This window comes from Notolepis coatsorum (assembly GCF_963971535.1).
Source record: "Notolepis coatsorum genome assembly, chromosome: 8".
NCBI lineage: Eukaryota > Metazoa > Chordata > Actinopteri > Aulopiformes > Paralepididae > Notolepis > Notolepis coatsorum.
In genome coordinates, this window is record NC_140172.1 from 128,954,906 (window position 1) to 128,975,527 (window position 20,622).

Below are 20,622 nucleotides of genomic sequence, written 5' to 3' on the forward strand. Positions count from 1 at the left end.
TTTATTTTATTTTTACTTCTCCACTGTACTATAATTTTATGACCTGTATCATGTCTTCTACTATCATATGTACCTGTACCTCCCCTCCCCCCTCCCCCATGCTGCTATGATGCCTGAAAGGAATATCTTATCTTATCTCAAATTTCAAGTTTCTTTATTAGTTGTCATACAGAAGTACAGAATACTTTTATACAAAATACTTCTTTCTGTTACGCTCCAGAGACTGTGCTAGACAAAAGGATAAGTATAAAATAAAATAAGTATAGCAAGTATAAAATAGAAGTCACGTACGTAGACACAAGTGTTCAGTATATACATATGTACAATGTTCAATGCAGAGTAGAAGTAACTGAGTTATCATACAATATACTATACAATAGACTAATATACAATATACTATATAGTGCAAAGCAGAAATGGGATGAGGTACAATTTAGGTACAATTTACAGTAAGGTGTACTGAGGTATGGGTTGTAGTGCAAATTATTTGCCAATAAATATAAAGTGTGTTTAGGTGTTCTAAAGTGTGTAGAGTGGGTGCTGCAGTGAGTTGTTGGTTTAAATCTTGTTATCTTATCTTATGTTTGTGATAGCTGTGGTTTGAAATGATGGGGCCTGATACAAAAATGTAATTTGTAGACTGAAGGGCTTTAATGAATACTACATTACTTGAACCACTGAGCCATTTGTTGTGGATTCATGTGTAACTTTGTTTACATTCTACAAAGAAGTAACTCAGCTAAATCCCTTTTCTCAAGCTGAATCAGTCCACTGTCATGCATGCTTTTGTAGAGTAGGTTACTGGATCGCACACAAGTCAACGCAATCCTGATATTTTGATTGTGAAAATATTATTGAGTGTATAATAGGACTCCTCTGTGTAATCTACAGTGCAAATGTAATTTAGTTTTGATTTCATTCACCGCACTGCATGAAAGAAACTCAATACTGTTCCAAAGTGTGTTACCTTAAAGGAACAGATACAAAAATATAAATTAAATATACTTATTTGCAGAGTCAGACGAGAAGATTGATATCAGTTTAATTTCGGTGTGTCCAGTAGCTCCAGAGAGAGGTCCAGGTGCATGCTAGCCTAGCTTAGCACAAGGACTGGAAGCAGTAGGGATCAGCTAGCCTAGCTTTGTCAAAAGTGAAGAAATACAACTCCGAAACCAACGCACAGAAATGCAACTGATCAATCTTCTCATCTGACTGAAAATAGCAAATATGTGTATTTCCCCAAATGTGTTCCTTTAACCTACTTCATTGCCCTCAGTAAATCTAGCACTGGTGAACTGATGATGTTTCTTTTTCATCCTTAATTCTTATTGGCTGAAGAACTGAAGAATTGGTCTGACTGTTGCTGTAATTGTCTGCGTTGGGTTCTGTCTGTTGCAGGGATGAGATCTATTGTCAGATTTGTAAGCAGCTAACTCAGAATGCATCCAAGAGCAGCCACGCACGCGGCTGGATACTCCTCTCCCTGTGTGTGGGCTGCTTCGCCCCATCGGAGAGGTTCGTCAAAGTAAGTGACGAGTACATCAGACAAAAACACATCTCAACTCTGTTTTAAGTTTTCAGAGGAACAATGATTTCAAACGTTTTTATCTAAAGATAGTAAGTTAGAGTATTGTGTGTTCATTCATAATTAAAGACAGTAGAGGTTGAGTACTTTCTGGTGATATAACATATTCACACTATGATTTGGATTGACTTTACCACTGCAAATACCATACATGTGCCGTCCAAAAACAGTAGTTATTATGGCTCTTGAGTGCAAGGGTTCAATTGGCCTGAACGGGAAATACCACTCAAGTGAAGGTGGTATCTCACTATGGTGATGTACTGTATCTCTCCAATCAATATGATCAGGTTTGACCAACAGTTTCATAAACACACATCACTCAATGTTAATGCTAATGTAGTGTTCTTACTACTCAGTGTTAATGATACTGTATGGCTTCTCACTACTCAGTGTTAATGATACTGTAGTGTTCTTACTACTCAGTGTTAATGATACACAGTATGGCTTCTCACTGCTGAGTGTTAATGATACTGTAGTGTTCTCACTACTGAGTGTTAATGATACTGTAGTGTTCTCACTACTGAGTGTTAATGATACTGTAGTGTTCTTACTACTCAGTGTTAATGATACTGTAGTGTTCTTACTACTCAGTGTTAATGATACTGTAGTGTTCTCACTACTGAGTGTTAATGATACTGTAGTGTTCTCACTACTGAGTGTTAATGATACAGTATGGCTTCTCACTACTCAGTGTTAATGATACTGTATGGCTTCTCACTACTGAGTGTTAATGATAATGTAGTGTTCTCACTACTCAGTGTGAATGATACTGTATGGCTTCTCACTACTGAGTGTTAATGATACTGTAGTGTTCTTACTACTCAGTGTTAATGATACAGTAGTGTTCTCACTACTGAGTGTTAATGATACTGTAGTGTTCTCACTACTGAGTGTTAATGATACTGTAGTGTTCTCACTACTGAGTGTTAATGATACTGTAGTGTTCTCACTACTGAGTGTTAATGATACTGTAGTGTTCTCACTACTCAGTGTTAATGATACAGTAGTGTTCTCACTACTCAGTGTTAATGATACTGTAGTGTTCTCACTACTGAGTGTTAATGATACTGTAGTGTTCTCACTACTGAGTGTTAATGATACTGTAGTGTTCTCACTACTGAGTGTTAATGATACTGTAGTGTTCTCACTACTCAGTGTTAATGATACTGTAGTGTTCTCACTACTGAGTGTTAATGATACTGTAGTGTTCTCACTACTGAGTGTTAATGATACTGTATGGCTTCTCACTACTCAGTGTGAATGATACTGTATGGCTTCTCACTACTCAGTGTTAATGATACACAGTATGGCTTCTCACTGCTTCACGGTCCTCCTCCCCCCCTGTCTCCAGTATCTCCGTACGTTCATGCAGAGTGGACCTCCAGGCTACGCTCCGTACTGTGAGGAGAGGTTGAGGAGGACGTTTGCCAACCGCACCAGGACCCAACCCCCATCCTGGCTGGAGCTGCAGGTACAGAAGTATAGACTCCTGCCGACTGTTGTTGCTGTTGCATCTGTACTGTGCACCGGTACTGGTACTGGTACTGGTACTGCACTGGCACTGGTACTGGCACTGGTACTGCACTGGTACTGCACTGGCACTGGTACTGGTACTGCACTGGTACTGCACTGGCACTGGTACTGGTACTGGTACTGCACTGGCACTGGTACTGGCACTGGTACTGCACTGGCACTGGTACTGGTACTGGTACTGCACTGGCACTGGTACTGCACTGGCACTGGTACTGGTACTGGTACTGCACTGGTACTGGTACTGCACTGGTACTGGTACTGCACTGGTACTGGTACTGGTACTGCACTGGTACTGCACTGGTACTGGTACTGCACTGGTACTGGTACTGCACTGGTACTGCACTGGTACTGCACTGGTACTGGTACTGGTAGTCATACAACTTAAGGCACAAAAAACCGAACTATCCCTTTAAGGACATTTTCAAAATGAAAAATATATCAAGGCCACCGTTTTAGCCTGGCTGGGCCATGTATTTCTCCCAGGCAGAGAAAAAAACTCTCATAATCTCTTCCCCAAAGAATCCTTTCTGCAGTCTTAAACAAACGTTACACACCACTTGATCTTGGTGTAAATCTGAATTGTTTTGTCCCACCAGGCCACTAAGTCTAAGAAGCCCATCATGCTACCAGTGACGTTCATGGACGGCACCACTAAGACCCTGCTGACAGACTCTGCCACCACGGCCAGCGAGCTGTGCAACGCCCTGGCTGACAAGATCAGCCTCCAAGACCGCTTCGGATTCTCTCTGTACATTGCCCTTTTTGACAAGGTACTACATACAACACACGTTTCATACACAATACCGTGTGTGTGTGTGTGTGTGTGTGTGTGTGTGTGTGTGTGTGTGTGTGTGTGTGTGTGTGTGTGTGTGTGTGTGTGTGTGTGTGTGTGTGTGTGTGTGTGTGTGTGTGTGTGTGTGTGTGTGTGTGTGTGTGTGTGTGTGTGTGTGTGCATGCCTGAATGTGTGTGTGTTTCCACATGTTCATACCACCCAACAACAAACACATGTGGAACACATTGGAATAAGCGCTTATCATTTAGTGCTTGAGTCTACACACAGTCCTTATTCTACAGGGTCCGGCAGTGAGGACCTTGTAAACTCAACCACTGCGTGATGTGCTTATTCCACAAGATGATGTGTGTGGTTGAGTATGCATGCTCCTTAGTTAGTGCATCATGTGTGGTTGAGTACACACTCTCCTTAGTTAGTGCATCATGTGTGACTGAGTACACACTCTCCTTAGTTAGTGCATCATGTGTGGTTGAGTATGCATGCTCCTTAGTTAGTGCATTGTGTGTGACTGAGTACACAACGCTCCTTAGTTAGTGCATCATGTGTGGTTGAGTATGCATGCTCCTTAGTTAGTGCATTGTGTGTGACTGAGTACACAACGCTCCTTAGTTAGTGCATCATGTGTGGTTGAGTACACACTCTCCTTAGTTAGTGCATCATGTGTGACTGAGTACACAACGCTCCTTAGTTAGTGCATCATGTGTGGTTGAGTACACAACTCTCCTTAGTTAGTGCATCATGTGTGACTGAGTACACAACTCTCCTTAGTTAGTGCATCATGTGTGGTTGAGTACACAACTCTCCTTAGTTAGTGCATCATGTGTGGTTGAGTACACAACTCTCCTTAGTTAGTGCATCATGTGTGACTGAGTACACAACTCTCCTTAGTTAGTGCATCATGTGTGGCTGAGTACACAACGCTCCTTAGTTAGTGCATCATGTGTGACTGAGTACACAACTCTCCTTAGTTAGTGCATCATGTGTGACTGAGTACACAACTCTCATTAGTTAGTGCATCATGTGTGGTTGAGTACACAACGCTCCTTAGTTAGTGCATCATGTGTGGCTGAGTACACAACTCTCCTTAGTTAGTGCATCATGTGTGGTTGAGTACACAACGCTCCTTAGTTAGTGCATCATGTGTGGCTGAGTACACAACTCTCCTTAGTTAGTGCATCATGTGTGACTGAGTACACACTCTCCTTAGTTAGTGCATCATGTGTGGTTGAGTACACACTCTCCTTAGTTAGTGCATCATGTGTGACTGAGTACACAACTCTCCTTAGTTAGTGCATCATGTGTGTTGAGTACACACTCTCCTTAGTTAGTGCATCATGTGTGGTTGAGTACACAACTCTCCTTAGTTAGTGCATCATGTGTGGTTGAGTACACACTCTCCTTAGTTAGTGCATCATGTGTGGCTGAGTACACAACTCTCCTTAGTTAGTGCATCATGTGTGGTTGAGTACACAACTCTCCTTAGTTAGTGCATCATGTGTGTGGTTGAGTACACAACTCTCCTTAGTTAGTGCATCATGTGTGACTGAGTACACACTCTCCTTAGTTAGTGCATCATGTGTGACTGAGTACACACTCTCCTTAGTTAGTGCATCATGTGTGGCTGAGTACACAACTCTCCTTAGTTAGTGCATCATGTGTGACTGAGTACACACTCTCCTTAGTTAGTGCATCATGTGTGACTGAGTACACACTCTCCTTAGTTAGTGCATCATGTGTGACTGAGTACACACTCTCCTTAGTTAGTGCATCATGTGTGGTTGAGTACACACTCTCCTTAGTTAGTGCATCATGTGTGACTGAGTACACACTCTCCTTAGTTAGTGCATCATGTGTGACTGAGTACACACTCTCCTTAGTTAGTGCATCATGTGTGGCTGAGTACACAACGCTCCTTAGTTAGTGCATCATGTGTGACTGAGTACACACTCTCCTTAGTTAGTGCACCTGTTAACTGCTTGCTTTGCTTCCATCAAGGTGTCCTCGCTGGGCAGTGGCAGTGACCACGTGATGGACGCCGTGTCCCAGTGTGAGCAGTACGCCAAGGAGCAGGGTGCCCAGGAGAGGAACGCCCCCTGGAGGCTGTTCTTCAGGAAGGAGATCTTCACCCCCTGGCACTGCCCTGCCGAGGACGGCGTGGCCACCAACCTCATCTACCAGCAGATCGTCCGAGGGGTGAAGTTTGGGGAGTACCGCTGTGAGAAGGTGAGTTATGGCTGCATTCCTGCATTTGGAGTGTTGTTTTATATTAGGCTTGCATTATTATTTGTAATAATAAGTGTCAAGCCCTTTTTCACTGTGGCCATTTTGACTTGCTATCACGGGGTACTACCTCTTCTTTGCACTACCTCTTCTACCTCATCTTTGCATTTTTGCGGTTAGTTATTTTTTTGCATTTTGTACATTTTAGTTTTGTATATTGTATATTTTGTATAGTGTTTGGTCTTTACTCTTTTACCATTTTACTTTTTTACTGTATGAAGCACAATCTTAGGAGTGTCATACAGAACCAAGCATTTCACTATAATGTACATGTACATTATCTGAAATGATAATAAAAAAAATAAAATAAAAAAAAATCTAACCCTGACTAACCTTAAATGCACTTGTCCTAATAAACTAACCTACACTGTAACACGCAACACTTTGATAAACATTGTTACTCAGCTGATAGAGTTGTGCCCTTCATGATGACTTGTCGTACAGAACTTGTAAGTCGCTTTGGATAAAAGCGTCAGCTAAATGACTAAATGTAAATGTAAATGTACCTTATATGTGACAACTTGAACTTGGTAAACACAGGTGTAATTAATAACATTAGCTATGGTTCCATTTTAGGTGTGTCACAGCCATTCCAGTGAGCCGGCATGCACAATAGCAAGGCCCAGACACCTGCACACTGAAATGGAACGGGCCATAGTTATTATGGTATTAATTACACCTGTGTCTACCCTGGGTTATGACACGTCAAAATGGCCACCATGAAAAAGGCCTATAAGCTGGCCCTGCGCGTCCAATAAATAGAATAGTGCTGGTGTCTAGACCTTTTGAAACTTGACAACGTAAACATTCTAAAGGGGCCCAAGTTTATTTTTTGTTGCAGCATTTTCTAATATCAATAGCTGACAGGGAAATAAACTTGGGCCCGAGCTGTTCCCCTAGCAATGGAATTCCACTGAAAAAGTATATATTTGGGATTTTCACGATTTTGAACGACAGCGACTCGTGTGTTTTTGTGTTGTTTTTTTCTCTCTCTACCAGGATGAGGACCTCGCAGAGATGGCCTCTCAGCAGTACTACGTGGACTATGGTTCTGACATCATCCAGGAGCGTCTGCTCAACCTCATTCCCTCATACATCCCCGACAGAGAGATCTCCTCCAACAAGACCACGGACAAGTGGGCCCAGCTGGTCCTCTCTGCCCACAAAAAGGTCCTCCCTCTTAAAGGAAACTGGCCTTGTTACCTGACGATACCAAATGTCATCACCCTTTTTCTTTTCTTTTTATGTCACTCACTCACTCACTCAGTCACTCAGTCACTCAGTCACTCACTCACTCACTCACTCACTCACTCACTCACTCACTCACTCACTCACTCACTCACTCACTCACTCACTCACTCACTCACTCATGGTTAGCCACTCTGCCTCTAGTGGTGGCTCACAGGCATTGCACTTAGGGTAAGACCAGTTAGCGTTATATCTATGACTGTCCTATGTTCTCAACAGGCTGTTTCAGATTAAATATGACTCAAGATCCAGCAATATCATAATCAAATTTACCGCAAAAAATGTGGTAAGAAATATTTTAGGTTCAACTTTAGGTAGAAAAGAGAATGTTTATGAGCAAGCTTACATATTGTACACACTTGCACACACAAGTCAGTTACCTTCATATCTATGACATTGTGTCCTTTTTTGTTTGTTTATTGACAAAACCAGGACAAGAAATTACATAATTCCCCACCTTTCATATTTTGTCAACATGAAGCTGATTCAACATCAATATAGTGACAGTTTTGTATTCAGTTCCCTTCCCTGACGGTCTAACCTTACTAACCATAACTATCTAACCAGGGAGTCAACGGTAAGAAGAGGGTGGACTCACAGAGGGTGAAGGAGGACGTGGTGAACTTTGCTCGTTTCAAGTGGCCTTTGCTCTTCTCACGCTTCTATGAGGCCTTCAAGTTCTCAGGTTGGTAAAAACGAACTCATTATTTATCTTAACACTTTCAGTGCCAGCCATAACGTTGATTAATGTCCTTGAGTGCCATCATCCACTTCGGATTGTTTTTTAATCGGTTCATATCCTTTTTATAGCATTTCGAAAAGCTATTGTTTTCTCAAAAATTTCCGGAAAATAGAAAGAATCCCTCATAAACGGCATTTATTGAAATATTCTCGAATACACTAGACACGTTTTCATTTGTCGGCCTATTTATGAATCGTTTTCAAATAAACGCTAGATTATCGATAGTATATGTGTACTTATGCACGCTATAGAAGCAAGCTGAGAAATCGATTCTCTCATTTCCTCAACAGCACACACACACACACATATACACATACGGGACACGCTGTTATCTCAGTGAATACAGCTCTGATTATCCTAAAACTTAACATTTTAATCGCCTGGGTTAAATTCATAATTTACCATCCCTCGCCAGCTCTATTTGTCTATGGAGAAGTTCCCCTTCTTTGCAGGGCTATAACTTTTTAAATTCTATTGCTAAATTGCCATTATTATGGCCCATTCAATGTCCTATATGTATTGTTCAGGGTGTAGCAACGTTAAACTTTTTCATTCACATATTCATACTAAAATATGGTCTAAAGTATAAGTATGTTTTTATCGTTTTCTGCAGCTTTCTTCAGAACGTGATTTATAGCCCTAAATGCATTATATTGATGATCAAATACAGTTTGGTAGGAATCTGTGCGAGATAAAAAAATTCAACTGGACGTGGTTCTAGAAGTTTCTACGCATCATCTGATGATGACCGGATGGGCGGGGGATCGTTTATAATTCCGTGGGCAGCGTTAGATGATTCATCCAGAGTGGGTCATATGTTCATCAGATCAGTTAGTATAGAAGACGTTAGAATATAACGCTGAATCTTACCGTGGCTTCCTCGCGCCGCTGGCAGATGAGCGTGGAACAGAATTTTTTCTATTATGGGATGGAGAAATGCCCGATCCATTTCCAGGTTGTATAATAGTATATACGTCCAAATCATGTTGTTTTTTCGAGTTATTTGCACCGATCGATGTTCACTGTGTCAATACGGAGTCTCTCTAACGATAGCGAGTGCCCGGACCACATATGGATGAGCACTACCGGTTCAAAGGTTAATTTCCGGCTGGCGATCTGCCGATCGGCCACCAGATGGCGCTCTTGAACCGCTAGAGAGTTGAGTGGAGCTTTGCACTGTGTCTCAGGGCTCCGGAAAGGAAATATGATTTCGATGACAGATTTTTGAAATATTGACATCAAAGACGAGTTACGGCGTCTTCGGCAGAATGAGCATGGCTAGGAATGACGTGTGAACTCGTCCACGGCGATCATAGTGTTAACATAGACTCCTTACCTTAGATCAGATGTTCTCCAAAAAAGATTATTCCAATTCCTGATCGCCATTCCAAATATCGATCGCGTTTATTGATTGATTATTGGCTGCTGTAAATATATATTCCAGGCTGCTTTCCATCTCGCAATAACTTCCCTCGTCATCAGATCCCTCACCAGCATAGTGGAGCGAGGAGGCTCCCCCTCCACAGATCCACCAGTATAATCGAATGGCCTGCAGTTACACAGGGATAGACGATAGGGGGCGGTATTTTCCCATCGGAGCTCCTAGAGGGGCTGCTGTACCAACGGGAGACTCGGTTGATGAAATATGAATTCAGATCGCTAATAAAAAAATCAAACGACAATTCGCGTCGTCGGCACTCAACGGGGGGCATGAAAAGACGACATAACACGTCGCTGGCACTCAAAGTGTTAATGGCTGCCATATTTAGAAGAAGAAAGGTCAAGGTCAGGGTCAAGGTCAAATTTATTTATATTGCACATTTAAAAACAACCAATGTTGACCAAAGTGCTGCACAATACAAAGTACAAAAGTACTGTAAATACTAATAGAAATACAAAACAAAGTGCAAAATTTACACAAACAGAAATAGTACTACAAACAGTACTACACATACTGTATACAAATAAAAATACAATATCAAATGCACAGTCAAAATAGAAGCATGGATGTACGGCTCAACCTGAATGAAAAGCCAGTTAGAAGAGGTGAGTCTTTAACAAAGAGGCCAGGCACCTCTTTACGCTCCAACAAACGTTCATTGGACAATGTTTCAATATCTCACCATCGGGCTTCAAGGTTTGTCCGGTGAACAGGTGTTGGATCATAAAGAGTGTGTGCTTTATTCCTTTGCCATTCATTGGTATCTTCTTCAACCCAGCCACTACCAAGCGATGTGTTCTGTCTCAAGCCGTGCCATTGGTCCCACAGGGCCCAGCCTGCCTAAGAACGACGTGATCGTGGCGGTGAACTGGACCGGCGTTTACTTTGTGGACGAGCAGGAGCAGGTGCTTCTGGAACTCTGTTTCCCAGAGATAACCGCTGTGTCCAGCAGCAGGTATGGTGTACAACACTGCACATGTATTGAATTCATTGAAAGATTATATATATTAACCATATAGATAGACTAAGTAGAGCAGTGTCGATGGCCTAGAGCAGTGGTCACCAACCTTTTTAAGCCCAAGATCACTTTTTTTTTTTGGTGAAGGCAAGATCTACCTATTGAAGCGTTGAGAGAAAAAGACAGCCAAGATTGTACTTTAAACTAAATGACTTTTATTTGCCTGTATTCTAATTACATGCAATGCTTTGGTCCAACATTAAAACGTCAAAGTAGAACTATTATGTACTTTCTCAGTCAGTGCTAAGTGCAGTCATCTTATGCAGCATCACTTTTCACATCAAAACAAAAGTAGAACTGTAATGTGGACTTTCTCGTATTATTAACATTGACAAACATATTTACAATTAGCATTTTATAAAGTAGAACTGTAATGTGTACTTTCTCAGTCAGTGCTAAGTGCAGCATTACTTTTCACATCAAAACAAAAGTAGAACTGTATGTGTACTTTCTCAGTCAGTGCTAAGTGCAGCATCACTTTTCACATCAAAACAAAAGTAGAACTGTATGTGTACTTTCTCAGTCAGTGCTAAGTGCAGCATCACTTTTCACATCAAAACAAAAGTAGAACTGTATGTGTACTTTCTCAGTCAGTGCTAAGTGCAGCATCACTTTGCACATCAAAACAAAGGTAGAACTGTAATGTGGACTCTCAGGGTAAGATCTAAAAAAAGAAGAAAAAAAAAATTATTTTTTATTTTCATGGAAAGATCTACAGGGACAGTCTCAAAGATCGACCAGTCGATCAAGATCGACGGGTTGGTGACCACTGGTAGAGGTTAGAGATGCAGGCTTGTGACTGAGAGGTTGCTGGTTTGAATTCCGGGACTGGTCCAAAAAATCTGGCTAGGGGGAATTAATGTGTGTGGCTCTCTTCTCCCATTGAGGTGCCCTTGAGCAAGGCACTCATCCTCCAACTGCTCCAGTGAATGTGTGAATGTCTGCATGTGTGTAAGCCCCCCAACCCCCCTCCCCCTCAATACATACTTTGTCTTATGTAACCTCAATATATACTTTCTCTCATGTACCCTGAATACATACTTTATCTTACGCACCCCGGACATTGGTGCCCTATATGGCATAGACTGTTTAAGACAGGAGCCTGTACTGTCCCCCCTCCTTTCTCCCTTTCCTTCCCCTCCCCTTCTCTCCTCTCCTCTCTCCCTTTCCTTCCCCTCCCCTTCTCTCCTCTCTCCTCCCCTCCTCTCCCCTTCTCTCCTCTCCTCTCTCCCTTTCCTTCCCCTCCCCTTCTCTCCTCTCTCCTCCCCTCCTCTCCCCTCCTCTCCTCCCCTCCCCTCCCCTCCCCTCCCCTCCTCTCCCCTCCCCTACTCTCCTCCCTCCCCCGCCAGTATTCCACCAGGCCATTGTAAATAAGGATGTGTTCTTTGTCAACTTGCTTAGTTAAATAAAGGTTAAATAAAAGTCAGGTGGGTGGCGCCCAAGTGGCGAACCATGTAACGCGCTGCGTCGCGAAGCGGCCGACCCGGGTTCGATTCCCGGACCCGGCGTCATTTGTCAAATGTCTTCCCCCTGCTCTGTCTCCTGTTCTTCCTCTCTCTCTCTCTCTCTCTCTCTCTCTCTCTCTCTCTCTCTCTCTCTCTCTCTCTACCGGACTGCCCGGTAGTAAAAAACAATAAAGATCTACCAAAAACACAATAAAAAAAAGTCAGGTGAAGCCCCTCCTGAGCAAAACATTGTAATATGATTTGGTGAAATAAAACACAAGCCATATACTGTGTTATTGATTACCAGGACCGTATTGCTGTGTCACCTTCCAGGGGAGGTAAGCTGCAGGGCCAGAGCTTCACCCTGGCCACCGTCAAAGGAGACGAGTACACCTTCACCTCCAACAACTCAGAGGACATCCGCGACCTGGTGGTCACCTTCCTGGAGGGCCTGCGCAGGAGATCCAAGTATGTGGTGGCTCTGCTGGACAGCTCCAACCCTGGTAAGACCCACTGGAGGATTAGTTTAGAAGGTCACACACACACACACACACACACACACACACACACACACACACACACACACACACACACACACACACACACACACACACACACACATATATTTTTAGATGTAAAGCACCTCATAAGCCAGCAATGTCAGTAAGTAAGTAAGTCACTCACTCGCTTGCTCACATATTCATCCATTCACTCATTCACTCACTCACTCACTCACTCATGGTTAGCTCTGCCACCTAGTGGCGGCTCACAGACATTGCGCTTCATGTACCCTTCTCACACTGTCACACTGTGGTGTGTGTCCTTGTTCAGCTTTGAACAAACACGATGAAGATCCCGTTTGGCAGATTGGCTGGCTTGAGGAGGAGACCTATTTGTGTATATTCCATCTCCTAGCAGGCATTGACGCCACGTTCCTGAGCTTCTCCAAGGGGGACCTGATCATCCTGGATGAGCACTCCGGGGAGCAGGTGATGAGCTCAGGCTGGGCCCACGGACTCAACGACAGGACCAGGAAGAGAGGAGACTTCCCTGCAGACTGTGTCTATGTTCTGCCGACCATCGCCAGACCTCAGTATGACGTAGTGGTAAGTCAGGGACACTTACTTACAGTATGACAGTGGAACGTCTTTGACTTGTGAACCGTGTGAACTCTCTCAATTGACCTCAGTCACTTTACTTTAATTAGTTTCACAAACCTGGATTCATTGGCTCCTTGTTGCCAGTCGCAGTATTCAAGGATACATGTTTATTATACATCTATCCATCTGTCATCTTGTAAATCAATTCAAGTTAGCTTTATTGGCATCAAATACACAAGTAACTATTGGGGGGTAACACGTCAACAAGTATATCAAGCAAATAATCTAACAATAAGTTGTTTAAGCTATTCAGTCAATCATTCAATCTATCAATCAATCAATCAATCAATCAATTAAACTTCTCCAACGGGGCCGCAAGATGATTTTAGGGGGTCGCGAAACAATATACAGTACACATACTTGTTGTTTATAATCTTTGGTATACATGCTTTTTTCCTGTGAAATTATGAATATGTAAAATTTTTTTAATTCCTTAACACATTCACCGCCAATCACGTTGTACGACGGGTTTCAAGGTCATGCGAATTCCGCCAATCCACGGCGTACGACGTTATTGAGATCATATTAAATTTTTTCGCCATGGTATTCATAATTCCCTCACCCAGCCTCGGCTGAGACAGTGGGACTCGGCACAACCGTGCAACACTTCAATACCGCCACCTGGTGGATGATCGGGCGAGTTACTACCGGAAATGGATCTCTGGTGATCTCGGTGCATCTAGGAATTCCGTCCGGCAGTCACATATTGTTGCGGGACTCTAGACACACATCCGTGTATATGGATCGCTGCCATAACTCAATAATCGATATGATTTGGGCGTTTATTGCGCCATACAAACCGGAAATGGATCTAGTCGATATATAAGTGGGATCTTTTTCCTCCAGTCTCATCGGCGAACGGTAAGAGGACAGTAATGTTACTTCCAGCTTGATGGTTTATTCTTTTCAATGCAAACCGCTCTGATCAATATATCACCCATACTACATAAAGCATTTACTGACGATCACGGAATTATAAATGACCCCCCCCCCTTTCATCCGCGCATGATGAGTCATAACGTTTAGGATCGTATTCAGTTGGATTTTTTTATATAGCGTGTATCGCGAATAAACTGCAATCGATAATCTATATTATGCGTTTAGGCCTATAACTAGCGTTCTAGGAATTACTGCAGAAAACGATAAAAACATACTTATATTCTAGACGGTATTTTCGTATGAATATATGAATGAAAAAGTATAACGTTCCTACATCCTGAACGATAGATAATCGATGTTGAATGGGCCATAGTAATGTCAATTTAGCAATACAATTTAAAAAGTTATAGCCCTGCAAAGAAGGTGAACATCTCCATAGGCTTAGACTGGTGGCAGTGATCATACATTGATGGATATAAGCGTGGCAGTTAATGTGTTAATCAAAAATGTTTTTAAATTATTACTACATTCCTCTTCTCTGTCCCCTGCGCTCTCTGTCTCTCTCGCTCTCCCTCTCTCCCTGTCTCTCTTCCTCTCTCACTCTCTTGCTGTCTCTCCCTCTCCCTCTCTTGCTGTCTCTCTCTCTCCCTCTCCCTCTCTTGCTGTCTCTCTCTCTCCCTCTCCCTCTCCCGCTGTCTCTCTCCAGGCTCTGGTGACCATGACACCAGACCAAAGGAAAGAGTCCATAAATATGTCCCAGCTGACGTTGTCTGACACCGGGGTGAAGGCCTACACCCTGGAACAGTTCTCCTATGACTACTTCAGGTACTGTTCTCCCTCACACGATATATATATATATATATATATATATATATATATATATATATATATATATATATATATATATATATATATATATATATATATATATATATATATATATATATATATATATATATATATATATATATACATAGGATAGTATTACACAACATATACATAGTATAGTATACAGTATACAGTCTTCTACAGGTTGAAATGCACACCTTGACGTCTGAACAAGATTAGCGTCACACAGTGCCTACTGTGGAGAACAGACACTAGACGCTAGAGGGCAGCAGAGAGCAGCGGGACGGGTACTGTAGATTACACAGAGTAAGTAGAGTGTAGTGTAGAACAGTAGTAGTGTAGAACAATGTTCTAAGGTCATCTAGCAGGCTATAATGGGATTATAACAGCTACTGCTTTTGAGGTCACTGTCTCTGAAAGTGCAGTTTACAGCTGTCATTAAATACATTTACAGTTTGCAGCTGTGCTCTTTTTTCCCTCTGAGCAGATGTCAAGTCTGTAATGAGACAGAACGTGAATCAAGTTTATCATCGGCAGGATCGTAGGTACATGTGGTTAAGGTAGTGTGATGATTGATAACAGGCTCTGCCAAGAAAGGTCTGGAGAAATTCACACTATTACTCTATAGTTACTATATATATAGTTATAGTTATAGTTATATAATTTTTAATACAATACTAAACAGCACTATTTTGCCTAAAGCAGTGATTACTGGTACGGGCTGCTCCTGGCCCACACATCCCCTAAATCACAGCTCTCACTTCCTAATCTCAGTGTCGTAATAGGCACCAGTGTTTAAACCGATTCTAACCACACTTTAGTTATGCTTTGAAACACTTTGTATCTGGTGTTTTTGGAAAGATAAATCGTTTGGCTGCAATTCTATGTCTGTAAAGTGAACAGAGACTATTACTGCTCCTCTGTTTGTCTAATAACCATGATGTGTTTGTATGAGGGAGGTCTCCACTATGATGATTTTAGGGATCATAGTAATATATATTTAATTGTATATGTTTTATGTGTGTATATAATGTTTCATATACAATTTAGTTAAATCATTTTTTTATAAAAATAAAACCATTTTAAATCATAATTTGAACAAATTCCGATTTCATTGGGAGAGTTTAGCACGCGCCCTTACTGATGAAACCCTCGTCTCAGACGGATCAATCATGTATGTCCCCCTCAGTCATCCTCCGTCTCCCTCCCTCCCAGGACCCCTCCTAAGAGCAGTCTGAGCAGGGTGATGATCACTAAGGGGAAGGGGAAGGACCGTCTGTGGAGCTGCTCCAGAGAGCCGTTAAAACAGCCTCTCCTCAAGAAGGTGCTGGCCCACGACGAGCTGTCCCAGGAGGCCTGCCTGGCCTTCATAGATATCCTTTACTGTGTGTGTGTGTGTGTGTGTGTGGGGGGGGGGTGGGGGGGGGGTGGGGGGCGGGTGGAACACATTGGAATAAGCGCTTATCATTTAGTGCTTGAGTCTACACACGGTCCTCATTCTACAGGGTCCGGCAGTGAGGACCTTGTAAACTCAACCAATACATGATGTGCTTATTCCACAAGATGATGTGTGTGGTTGAGTATGCACCAGTGGCGGTTGGAATGCCCCACGGGCCCCGAGGCGAGATTTCCAACATGAAACAAAACATATCACAATACAATAATAATACGTCAAATGTATATACTCTCTTTTCTGGACTCTTTTCGTATCACAAACAGTACTGTATTTGCAAATCTGGTATGTCATGTATAGATGTAGCACTACTGTCTATCTGTATGTCATTATGTTATAATGAATTGAAAATGGGGGACCCTGATGTAAACAAGACGAAAGTGTTTCTCTGGTCTGCATCCCCATAACAATTGTATGTATTGAGCTGTACTGTATTGTACCCATTCTGCAATCTGTTAAATAAAGTTTTCATTCATTCACCATGACATGTTTAGGTATTTGGCCAGATCCAGCTTGTCTGTGATGAGAGTGTTTTCTGTCTTTATGATTGACTATCATCATTAGATATTTCAGTTTCGTTATTACAGTAGCTGGCTAACAGTACTAACTGGCTAACAGTACTAACTGGCTAACAGTACGTTAGTTGACTAATACCAGAGTCAGAATTGGGTAATAGGCAGACTACTGGCAGTGATGCGACCTATGTTACCACATAACTTTTGTCATCTCTGGTACTATGCAGTGCACTATGCAAAACGGCAAAGAGATAGGTAATGTTCGTTAAGTGCCAAATTACCATCATCATGATACACCCTCACATAATTCACAAAGTGTTCACGTGCGCCACCCATGTGGTAACCTAGAAATACCATAGATTGTGGCTAGGTGGTAACGTATATGTTTTCTATGATCACTATGAATTGAAAATGGGGGACCCTGATGTAAACAAGACAAACGTCTTTCTCTGGTCTGCATCCCCTTAACAATTGTGTGTATTGAGCCGTACTGTATTGTACCCATTCTGCAATCTGTTAAATAAAGTTTTCATTCATTCACATTACGTTAGTTAGCATCCAAGCTACCGTGATAACGTTAGTAGTTAGCTTACCTGCAATAATGTTGTCATCGTCCTGGACAGATAAGACTTGTTAAATCATAATATATCCACACTTTGTGCTGGTCCTCGGTAAATGTCCCCTTTAGCTGCTCGGCGTCGTCGGATTTTAATACACCATGGTAGCGGTGGTGATGTTTCAGGTGACTTATTATGTTGGACATAGCTTGTTGCCCAGCAACATTAGCAAGCGATATTTTTCTCTGATGTCGCGTTCACGTTACGTGGGAAGAAGCGGAAGAACCAGAGGACATCTCGTTGCTACAACTAGGAAGCCTTCACGCATTGACTCGATCAAAACGCCCACATCCATAATTCCGCAATTCGTGACGTGAAGTGGGAGATATCGGGGTCTATAAAAAATGAAATCCCATATGTCCTAGTAGGAATTACAACTAGGAGGCTGACGTGAATGGTTTTTCCCAGTCGGAAGCTGGTTCTTCCGATTCTTCCCACGTAACGTGAACGCGACATCAGAGAAAAATATCGCTTCCCACCTCCGCGCTGCTTGTGAGACTTACGTGGCTACGTCACAGCCAAGGAAAGGGAGCGCTGGATTTGTGCAAAACGCCCTGTTCCTAAACCACACGCTATCAGTCGTACTCGTACCACAGTACTGGCAAAACGGGAGGAGCCTAGAATCAAAACAAACGCACCAGTCCCAGTTGCCGTTACCAGTTGCCGTTCGATCCAATCCCACACGCGAACGGCAACTCCATTCAGTCCCGGGCCTGGGCCCGGGCCCCCCTCCCGCCAGACGGTGGGCGGGCCCTAAGGCAGCTGCCTCTGCAGCCTCGCCTATAGCTCCGCCCCTGGTATGCACGCTCCTTAGTTAGTGTATTATGTGTGTGGTTGAGTACACACTCTCCTTAGTTAGTGCATGTGTGTGTGTGTGTGTGTGTGCGTGCGTGCGTGCGTGTGTGTGTGTGATTTTCATATATCTTTCGTATTTTATGAACTGATTGAACTTGATTCACAGGGACTTCCAAAGACCTTTACATCTTTTGTATCTTGTTTATTTTGATTGATGTACATTGTTTATGTCGATATTGATTGAGGGTGAACTTCATTGGTGATTTGCTTTGTGTTTCACCTGCAAAAAAATAGTTTAAAGGGTAATTTCACCTAAAAAGGTACTTGCATTCCCTGCATACTTAAAGGTTTAAGTTAAAATACTTGAATAACTGAACAATAATAAAGTTAATTAGTATTTACCGATCCGCACCTGCAAAAGAAAAGAAAATAAGGATTTAACTCAAAAAGGATACAATTAATATATCCAACTTTAAATCTAGCTATTGGCTAGAGATTCTTATCAGACGTCTGAAACAAAAATAAGTTGATTCAATCAACCTAGAAACTAGAGAGATACCAAACAAAACTTTTTTTTTTTATCTACTTTTTCTCCTCCTTTTTCTGTGATTTTTCTCCCATCCCAATTTACCTCTCGTGCCAATTCTCCCTCCCCTGTCCTGATCGTTGCTTGCATGTGCCCCCCACTGGCCGGTCGTAGGGAGGATAGAAGCCCATCACATGTCCCCTCCGATACATGTGGAGGCAGCCAGTCTCATCTTTTCACCTGCCAGCGCGGACTCTCATTGGCGAGGAGTAACGTGTAGGAGGCTCACACTGCCCCCGTCATTTTCCTGTCTCTGCTGTGCAGGCGCCCTGACCGACCTGTAGGAGTCGCTGTTTACAACGACCAGACTACCACCCTTCGACTTCCCTCCCGCTAACTCTGCCAATTGAGTTAGTATGACGGCCGGCCCAAGCCGGAGGCAACGCTGACAGCCGGATTCGATACCGGTGTCTCTTGCGTTGGTGACGAACGCAATGTCCGCTGCGCCACCCAGCCGCCCTTCCAAACAAAACCTTTCTAAGTCAAGAAAGGGTTAATTAAGGAACCTTAAAGGGATACCTTACTAACCTGTTTTATGTTGTTTGTCTCGTCTCATCAGCGCTGTGCTTAATAAATAGCTGGTTATTGTTTCTTACTCTGTCTCTGGTCTACTACTCCTTTTATATACCACTCTTCCCTCAAACCTAGAACTGGTCCATGGCGTCTATCTGTTACTGAAAGTGCTACATTTGCATCTGTGGATAATTCATGTTTAATGTTTGCATCTGTGAATAATTTATGTTTAATGCTTGCATCTGTGAATAATTTATGTTTAATGCTTGCATCTGTGAATATATACATACATAACACGTACACATGGTACATATCGGTAGTACATACATATATACCTACATAGGGCCAATGCATGTAGAAGTACAACAGATACACTGGCACATCTACGGAGGGACACAGAATCAATACCAACACATGTAGAGGGAACTCTGTGTCTCTGAAGGTGAACCAGGTGAACTCTGTGTCTCTGAAGGTGAACCAGGTGAACTCTGTGTCTCTGAAGGTGAACCAGGTGAACCCTGTGTCTCTGAAGGTGAACCAGGTGAACTCTGTCCCCGTCCCTGCAGGGCAGAATACACCCACACATACACATTTTTCTAGGGTACATACCGTAATTCCTCTAATAGTAACCGGTATTCAATAAAAAACCGGGTCTCTATTAATGACCGGGTGCGCTGTTGAGCTAAGCAATTATAAGCCGGCCTCCTAATACAAGCCGGGTTTCATGTATATGCTGGCCTGGCTGTGCAGTAAATACCATATAATGGTATGGTGTTAATGTTTACCAAGAGAGTAAGCCTACCTCAGAATTGTATAAAACGAAGTTGTTATTATTATTATACCAGTATTGTGATTGCACTATTTTACTTTATTTTACTTTTTTTGACCACCTGTAATTGCACTGTTGACTACCGTATTTCATACAGTACTTGGTTTCAATAAATGAACCCAGTACATTTTACTGGGTTCAAACTGACACAAAATGTTGATTTATTCATTATGATCTGTTTGAAAATTAGAAATATAAGCCTCTCTCTTATACATGCCTCCTCCTAATACAAGCCTGGTATCCGCTACAGTTGAAACAAATACAAGCCGGGGTTACTATTAGAGGAATTACGGTAGTCTATATACATATACACACATAACATATATACATTAAAGAAAAG

The 20,622-nt window shown here is 42.4% G+C and overlaps 1 protein-coding gene across 1 annotated transcript in view; it reads left to right on the top strand.

Annotated features, from left to right (window-relative positions):
- The window catches only part of myo7ab (myosin VIIAb), a gene marked incomplete at both ends in the record, with an annotated part of 96,631 nt that overhangs the window by 52,881 nt on the left and 23,128 nt on the right, over positions 1-20,622 (top strand). The window contains 11 exons of the mRNA XM_084320296.1: positions 1,399-1,525; positions 2,937-3,056; positions 3,715-3,888; positions 5,908-6,135; positions 7,192-7,362; positions 8,008-8,125; positions 10,452-10,578; positions 12,420-12,589; positions 13,002-13,192; positions 14,832-14,950; positions 16,190-16,363. Coding sequence (XP_084176422.1) covers positions 1,399-1,525; positions 2,937-3,056; positions 3,715-3,888; positions 5,908-6,135; positions 7,192-7,362; positions 8,008-8,125; positions 10,452-10,578; positions 12,420-12,589; positions 13,002-13,192; positions 14,832-14,950; positions 16,190-16,363 — 1,719 coding nt within the window. The remainder of the gene's footprint in view (positions 1-1,398; positions 1,526-2,936; positions 3,057-3,714; positions 3,889-5,907; positions 6,136-7,191; positions 7,363-8,007; positions 8,126-10,451; positions 10,579-12,419; positions 12,590-13,001; positions 13,193-14,831; positions 14,951-16,189; positions 16,364-20,622) is intronic.